This window comes from Pyxicephalus adspersus, chromosome 1 (genome assembly GCF_032062135.1).
Source record: "Pyxicephalus adspersus chromosome 1, UCB_Pads_2.0, whole genome shotgun sequence".
Taxonomy (NCBI): Eukaryota; Metazoa; Chordata; class Amphibia; order Anura; family Pyxicephalidae; genus Pyxicephalus; species Pyxicephalus adspersus.
The window spans coordinates 59230096-59239650 of NC_092858.1; the positions used below are offsets into that span (position 1 = coordinate 59230096).

The 9555-nt window shown below is 34.2% G+C and overlaps 1 protein-coding gene across 1 annotated transcript in view; it reads right to left on the bottom strand.

The window, feature by feature from the left end:
- Positions 1 to 1591: 1591 nt before the first annotated feature.
- ABCC4 (ATP binding cassette subfamily C member 4 (PEL blood group)) overlaps positions 1592 to 9555 on the bottom strand; it is a gene marked incomplete in the record, with an annotated part of 121259 nt that continues 113295 nt past the window's right edge. The window contains 1 exon segment of the mRNA XM_072411097.1: positions 1592 to 1735. Within this exon segment, the coding sequence (XP_072267198.1) occupies positions 1607 to 1735 (129 nt within the window).

Sequence of the window (9555 nt, forward strand, 5' to 3'; positions counted from 1 at the left end):
TGGTGCTATATAAATCCTGTTTAATAATAATAATAATAAAGCAAATTTGTGGGCCATGGACCAATTCTCCTAAAGGATCAACCAGTCTATTTAATTGTTTCATAGAACTGACCATAAATCAACTTTTTTTTTTTTTTATCTGATCACCCAAAATCATCCATATTCAGTTTATAATTGAAAAAACAACAATCTGTTGGATCTGAACATTTCTACTGATCATAGAATCTGGCGAACTTTTGAGACCTCTCAATCAATTTCTGTCCAATTAGATTTGGAGCATGTTCACCTAAGCTTACTTTCGTTAACTAAGACTGACAGAGTGAAATTTTATAGTAAAATTATAATAACTGATTACCCTGCAGAAAATGTTTGGTAAATATATGCAGTTTTATAAATATGCCCCTAGTGTTTTCTCCACAGTCATTTAAAAAAAACTTAATACACCCAATAGAATTTGTTGACTTTTTCAACATATCCAAACAGGTAAAGCTGATATACCTAAGGAAATTTTGCCAATGAGATAAGAAACAGGAATGATATTCAATCAACCAGTGCAAACTGGTAAATCAACAAGTGTGTTTCAACTTTTAATATTTCAATTCTTATGAGAATTTATTCTATCCCTCTCATAGTACCAAATGTGCTGGAGCAATAGCTCATTGAATATGTGTACTTCAGTCTAACAAAGGGGTTTTCATAGTTGATCAGCTGCTTTGCTTTCTATTAGATATTCTTTTTGTAATGCCATTTTTTACCCAAAACACAAATATAAAGAAAATGATGTAGAACATCCAAACTCAAGCTTAACATTTCAAGGGTAACTGATAATTGAGACAACCCAAAAGATCCCTACAAAACTGCATACTCACATGACCTAGCTACCTAGCTGTGGGGGAGAAAATTAAGGCTATCCCCATCTCTAGCATATCACAGAAAACTGTTACAATTAGGTAGGAAATTCCAAGATGCCTAATTCATTCTTTTTCCACGTGTTGGCAGAAGCCTTTAATGAAATTGAAGTTTAAACAATATTAAAAACCCAAGCTGATGTATTAACGTTTCCCAAAAAATACATTCATAAACTGAATATGAGCTATTACTGATACACACTTATTATAGGGGTGGAGATTGTGTATTCAAGTATTTTAGCAACTAAATTTCATAGATCCAATGGCCTCCAGCAACAGGTAGAGTGCATATACTAGCAAATAATTACTTCCCTTGTACTCGGTACCAATCATACACTCCAAGGTCTGACTTTTCTTTTTTCCCTGCAGAATAAATTCATTAATCTATACGGCATTCCATTAGCAGTACACATTGAGATTGGGTTAATTTCAAAGGACCTGAAAACTGGGAGATGTAGATTCAAGGGGCAAACCTAAGCAAGAGGATGAGCCAGTATTGTAAGTAAAACAGGAGTTCAAATTGCCATTCTATTTTAAATACATTTTTATATTTTTCCCATGTAGCTTTTATATAGACACTGGGATTGGGAAGGAACCTATTAAGTCAATTTATATTGAAGCAGCCCAAGCATCAAAGTTGTGTAAAACAACAGATAAAATACATTAAGGAAAGACATCCTAATTTTCTTTAAAATTTCTTAAAATAAAAAAAGATACATATTTAATTTTTTCAATACCTCCTCTAAAACATCCCACAGCTCCTCATCAGTATGTTCGTCAAACGGATCAAGGTTTTTCCTCATTGTCCCAGTGAATAACACAGGCTCCTGTTATTTAAAAATGAAATGAAATATGTGAAAGCAATAAATCATACAAATAAAGATTGTATTATATAAGGGAACGAAATAGCATGATCTTTCCTTTGTATGAAAAATCCATTCTTTTTTGTTTGGTTCTGATGGTTTTCTACTGTCATGGTAATATTTTTCTATTCACAGTCTATTCATTTGTATTTGCACACATAATCTTGTAGAATAAATGTTCTACTTAATTGCCTGCCGTGATATAATACACTGAACAGCGCCAATCTGAAGCAGGTCTGTTATCTCAGGTTAGGTATGTCTGTTTTTCAATCGATAAATATCCTGACTAGTGTTTTTTGCATGTGATTTTTTTTTTCCCAAAGGCTCAATTGAAAGCAGACTTTGAAAATGTAAAGCACATAGTTTTACCTGGGCTTTGCACATAGAAGGAAGTTATAAACTTTATTCGTAAATGTACTTTTAGTATTATAATACTGTATCACTGTGCATTTGTTTCTAAATATTATTTTTAAAAATACATTTAATTGTTTTATACTTAATTGAATTTAATTAACAGGAAGTTTACGAAAATAGTCTCTTTATCCACTGTGCCAAAATTATGATAGTAGGTAATAATTAAATATTACAAGCATTAGTTCATTGTCAGCAAACTAATCTTTTTCAGATCTTTATTCCTAACTAACAATATTTTATGTAATTCATCTATATAAAATGCAGCTACAGAAAAATATTTGATGTCTGCCCAGCTTAGCATTGAAACAACCTCTCTTTAAAAAATGTTTTTTCATATTTTGAAGATATGGTTCAACTTAAAAAAACATTTCTTTCATTTTTTTAAATATGTGAGTTTTGCAATTTTATTTATTTATTCTTTTAGAGTCTAATACATTTAACACCTGCATCTCTGAAAAGGCTTGCAATTTTGTTGCACATGACAAAACCAATTGTATTTAATTTAAAATGTACAATCAATTTGTTTTTTCTTTGATTTCACAAATGTGTTCATTATTTTCACATGTTAAGCTGTACTTTTCAGACATGACACATTTGGGTAAAATTTCCTTGTTAAGTAGGAATTTATGCTATGATATATTTTTAAATAAGATAAATATGTACATTGTTTTATTCTTGTAATCCACTGAAGTGTTTTCAGATTGAATTAGTGGCGGCATATTAAACGCATTAAGAAATGCAAATGTTTTATTCCCTTTGTTGCAACATGCCACAGATTTGGTTCCAATTTTTTTTTCTTTTAATTAGCGTGACTTCAATCAAAACCTGAGTAGCAACAAAGGGTTCAAACAGCATTTGCTGGTAAACAAAAAAGTTTTGTTAAAGGAAAGCATGTAAACAATTTATTGGTAACACACAAATTGCTTTTATGTACAATATATTTAAAGTGCTGTACCATTTGGTGCTTATACAAAAAGCACTGATAGACAACCCATGGCTCTTCTAAGACAGGGTTTTATGGGACTTGTAGCTCCAAAGATCTGAGGAACAATGGATTACAGCAGACTCAGCTGGTTTGAAATGTCCAAAGATGGGTGGATATATGTCAGTGTAAAAGTTCCCTGTGCCTAAAAATGTATCAGGAACTCATGCAATATTTTATGCACTTTTTGCAAAAAGGCAAACGGAATGACTGCAATAGGGTTAATACTGGTGTCCTTATCAGTGACAAGGAAACTTGCTTGTATGGATTTATGCTGCTGCATTTACTAAGTGGTGAAGGCAGCTGATGCAGGAACAAAGCACAGACACATGTGGATCTAGGCAGAGAATGATGTAATGGGAATACATAGCAACACACAGATGTGGCAGATCCATGGGAATAGTGTCATGTGTAATACATTTCATTCAAAGACTTGTCCTTACACATGTTTTTTCTTAAAATGTTAATAGGAAAAGGAAAGCACAAATTTAGACTTTTGATAGCTGCTACAACAAAATTATGATGTTCGAGCAAACAGAAACATACTGTATGCCAAGACTGTGCTTGCCATTGTTTTTTTTGACTGCCTTCACAAATTATTTACACAAGTTATGATACAAAAATAGGCAATAAAGCTAAATATAAATATAACAAAAAAAATTAATTCTTATAATAGTTATTCTCAATAACTGTCAATTGCACCAATCACTCTATTGACTAATCTAAAGGGTACTCTTATTTCTTGTAAGATTTATAACGCTGCTGTGCCCATATGGCTCCTATCTTGGTGGATATTTGTCTGTTGTTTAATTGAATGTACCCATTACATCTGTAAATTTTAACTTTTAAGGACTAACTTATCTCTAATTTGGAAAAAAAACAGGTTCTAGAAAAATTATGTAGTAAAAATGAGTAGTAACTTCATTTTGGCTTTTGCAAAGCGTAAGGGCCATTGGCACAACTACAGTCCATGGGCTTCCTCCTCCTCCTAAACTCTGCAACCCATGAACTTAAAGCACATTTATGCCCCCTCCCACCTACAATTAGTTATAGCTTCTAAATACAGAAGCAGAATAATTCACCTTAATAACTAAGCTAAAATTACATCACAACTACATAGGAATATTTGCCAATGTAAATAGAGCTCTAGCCTTTTTGGTTTGCAGGAATAGAGTGCTTTTTGCTTCTAGGCTAAGGCTGGTCTGGACTGGACTGAATCAGAGATACAGTAGCTAATCCAGACTGTACTGCCTTATGGGGTGGACTGAGGGCTGATTTACATACTGCCCTACTGCATGCAAATATTTATTCTCAGACTAAAAAGGCTAATACTATTTTTTTTTTCTGATTCTGATTTTTTTTTTTTTTTTTTGATCTACCAGAAAATACTGGGAATTGGCATGCAAATGCTTTTCAGTACATTTCTCGATGCTCTAGGTGGTTATTTGCTGAGTGGAGATGCTGACTAAATGCTGGCTAGTTTTATTACCCCTGACCAAAGGCCAATCTCAGTTTCCTGGTCAGTTATTAAAGGGAGACGACCAATATGCTTGGTAAAGTGAACCTATTACAGCTTGTTTCAGGTGTGTGAATGAAACCAGAAGATCAAATATTAATTGGAAACTATAGTGGTTTTTATATACATTATATGTTATCTTAATGTATGTAAGTATGAAAAAATATATCTGATTCAACAAACATAGCAGCAGAGTGGTGAACGCAGAGAAAAGGATTTTATGGGGAGAACAGAAAAATATTATTTTCTGTCTATTAATATAGTTTATAGAGGCACAGAGCTGATGATAGCTGATCTTGCATTACCCATGGGATGTTCACAAAAAGTACCCAAAAAAACGTGGGCAAACACAAAACGTCATGAAGAGAAAGGTTGAGTCCATGCCCTACCTTTAGAAAATTAAAGCGGTATTTTTAGAGGTGTATACACAAACTAAAATTTAGGTTGATGAAATAATATGTAGGAATTGCCCTTGTGTCTCCCTGCCAAGGTTTTTCTGGAAAATCAAGCATATCATGTATTAGATTTTCCTGGTATTCAAACTGCTAGACAAATGTGAACTAAACATCAACTCATACCATCCTAGTAAATAATATAAATTGTCCTATGAGAGTGTAAGTAAAGAAGAAGTAAAAAAGTGTTTAACCTATATTGTACATTTGTTCACTGGTCTCGAGTACATCGAAAGAAAACAAAAAACTGACTACAGAAAAGGTTGTTTTCAGTCCTTTAAGGTTTTAAGTCCTGTTGTGTAAGTATTCAGTATACAATGAAAATTACTATACAGCATAGGAATATACAAATAAACCATGCTTTTAAATAGTTATTTCCAATGATTCATTAAAAAATGAATGTCAAAATAATAAAAGTTGAATTGAAATTAAAAAAAAATGTGAACAATAGGCACAAGCATCCTGTTGGTGGTCTGTAATTAAAAACTCCACCAGTTACAGATGTGCTGAAATCTAAACAATAAACCTAGGAGATGATTAGATTTTTCCATTTGTTACAATAACATGTGCATGGGCAATATAAGCAGTGGCATGAAAAGTCTGCAAAATAATCAGTTATTTAATTTAGTCATATTAGCACAATGTGTTGGAAAAGCTGGCCTCTCCCATTCTAATTTTATTCTCTTGATTTAGTACAATTTTTATATGCAAAAACTTGCTGTATAACACAAATAAAATTTAAAATTTAAATAATTTTAACACAAATAAAAAGATATTAACAATGAAATTGGCAAGTACATATATTATTATAGAACACAAAACACTTATCAAAGAATCTATTTAGATTTGTGCTCTAAATGATGTAGACATTAACACGTAGCTTTATGTAAACAAATCTCTATCTACCATAAACCATGTGGTCATACGAAAACAGTAAATCTTACTCCTACCCACACACTATGGGCCTGATTATTTAAAGCTTGCCAAGACTGGGGAAGACACACTAATATAGGTGAACCTAGGTGATCCAGCAAACCTGGAATGGATCTGATCCAACTAATAGCAAATTATTTTCGAAGGAAATTATTCCACGTTTGATGCATCACCCAGGATCTCCCATGATAGTCTATGTCCAATCTTGGAGACATTTAATAAATCAGGCCCAACATGTTTGTGAGTAAAACTAACCAGGTGGATTACTAAAGTTCTTTAGAACAGTTTCTGAATATGGATATTCTACAAATGGCTCAGCATTACCAATCAAAATAACACTTTGTTGCTCACAAATGGATCCTAAAACCTTATACCATAGTAGGTTGGGCAGTAGTGAGCAGCATGGTGACTCAGAGGTTAGCACTCCCTGGCCTTTGCAGCGCTAGGTCCCAGGTTCGAATCTCAGCCATGACACTATCTTCATGGGGTTTGCAAGTTCTCCCTGTGTTCGCATGGGTGTCCTCTGGGTACTCCAGTTTGCTCCCCAATTCCAAAAACATGCAGCTAGGGACATGAGGGACAGCTAGTGACATGACTATGGACTCTGTACAGTGCTGCGTAATATGATGGTGCTTTATAAATATTGTGTAATATTATTATTAATAGTTTATCTAGGACAGGGGTGCCCAACGGGTGGATCGCGATCTACCGGTAGATTTCAAAGGCAGCCCTGCCTTTCAAAATAAACTCTACCGATCACAGGAGTTCAAGTCCACATTTTTATTATTGGTAGATCATTTTGACTTGGTCCTTTTAAAAGTAGCTTGCAAGCCAAAAAAGTGTGGGCACCCCTGATCTGTGGGAACATCTCTGGAGAGACCTGAAACTGGCTGTCCACTGACAGTCTCCATCCAACCTGACTGAGGTTGAGAGGATTTGCAAAGAAGAATGACATAAATTCCCAGTCCAGGTGTGCAAAGCTTGCTGCATCATACCCACAAACCCCAAAACAATTCAGGCTGCATTTGCTGTCAAAGGTCGTTCAATTAGGTACCAAGTACAGAGACTGAATAATTATGTAAATGTGATTTTTCAGTTTGTATTTTAAATACATTTATAAAAAATTTTTGAAATTCTGTTTTCACTTTGTCGTTATGAGGTACTGAGTGTAGGTGAATGAGTAAGAAGAATGAAACCACTGTAGCATCGGGCTGTAACATAACAAAACTGAAAAAAAGTTAAGGAGTAATTTTGAATATTATAATGAATATTTTCTGAATCCACTTTATATCATATTAAGCTGTATCCATTACTAGGACACACATTTATTGCAGGCTTAAAATACAAACCCTGGTATTTTAAATATTCGAAATGGGAAAGTGTCATTAGAAAGGAACCAGCAATGCACACTATCAGCATAGACAGTAGCACATTATATGTACATAATAAACTCAACAGCAGGAAGACTGTAAGATAAAAAAAATTCTTGAGGGTCGTAACCTCTTCCAATAAGTGTTTTTCTTTTTTTTTCATGTAATTAACACTTCCAAATGACAAGTCCCATTTATGATTTCTAAACCGTCTGTCTGAATCTGCAAGCCTAAAAGGAGCGCAACAGCGTTTATTTCAGCAGAAAGGGGATATTGTTCACTAACAAAAGCTAAAGAATTTAAGTCTATGTAGGGTCTTCTTTGGAAATGAAAGGTCACTAGCTCTGGTGAGCAGCTGCACAGTGCATTAATGAAGCTTTTAGTATAGAGAAACAAAGATCAGCATTAGACTACCGTCCATTTGTACTTGTTGGCAAGTAACAGCATACCTACCCAACTCTGCCCATTGACTTCTGCTCTTATGATGCAAGACTGGGCTGGTAATTATTCAGTCATTTTAAAAAGGGTTTGTTTCTAACAAAGACCACATGACATCATATATCTTGCTCACAGACAACATCCGAGAAAACACCTGTTTTACCTACATAGACAGCACACTTCTACCAATATTCTACCAAAAGTACAATTACCTTTAATTAATTGACATGTATGTGTGCATCCACCTCAAAGTCTGAATTAGAGGGTAGTGAAAGTTTAAATATTTATGGATATTTTACTTCTCTATTGTGTATGTATGTGTGTGTGTGTGTGTGTGTATATATATATATATATATATATAATATGAAGATAAACTGACTTCAAGACTTCATTAAAACACACTTATAATTCAGAAGATTAGGTCTAAAGAGGTCAAGCTGGTTGATAAACTGGCTGTGCATTTACAAGTTCAGCACTAACTGTGCAGAAGATTAATTTTTATATCTCAGCAAAATGATCTACAAAAGTCTGCCACAGCTTTAGTCTCAAGGATAACAAACTATTAAAGTTGTAGAACTTATGGGCATTTGAGGGAGAAACCTACCAAGTACCCTCAAGTCTCTATATCTCTGAGTTAGAACTCCATCTTTAGTTAGCCCACCTATTAAGCTAGGCCAGGGTATGCCTGCACTCTGGGTTATAAATACAATGTATGTAAAGATTTTCACAGGGATCAAAGGGTGCAAAACAGATCATTATCTGCCAATAGACTAGAACCAAAAGATTCTCTTTGCACAAACCATAGAGATTAGATGACTATCACCCATTCCATCCATTTACATGATCTTGCTTTTCACCACGCCAAGAAATATTGAGAGAAATGAATGCACATCTTCAGGTATATGCTATCTGGGAGAAAAGACTATTTTACCCCAAACACAGCATTGGTGCTTTGATCTAACTTTGGTTTTGATAATGTAAGGTAATACTGTACTGCATAAAGTTTACTTATTGCTAGCTAATAATCATGTTACAATAGCATTTTTTCCATTGTATTTGAGAAAGAGCAACACACATGAGAAAACATCACAGGGCAATCTTGTAATTTAATTGCACAACAACAAGGCTAGATAGACACACCAGAATTAAGACAGTGGTCCATATTCCTACTAAGACTAACATGACAGCATCACTGAACTTTAAAAAGAAAATAAATAGAAGCTTAAGTACAAAGCTAACTTGTATGTCAGGCTAAAAGCACCATTAGTTACTTAACTGCTGGGAAAAGCACAAAATAACTGCGCTTCATACAGAAAACTTGTCTAACTAACCTCATTTTATTATCTGTGCAGCCTACTGCACCCAGAATCAGGTGGGACAGTTGTTTCAGTTTCTTTATTTCGGGATGTGTAACTGTCTGCTTGATGTACCATTATTGCAAATGCAATGCAAACTTCCATCACAGGTCTAAAACTGACCGGCACCTGAGAAGGACCTCCTAGTATTGTCACTCTGACATCAGTCTTTCCATATGTAAGAACCAGCAAAGAGCCTGCAGAGTGTGCGGTTTTGAATTCCCTCTACTGAATTACAACCAGGTAAGGAAAGGGAGATTCCTGAATTAATGGGGAAATAATAAATATTCGATGCAATTCAAAGCAATTTTAGGTAGTTTTTTT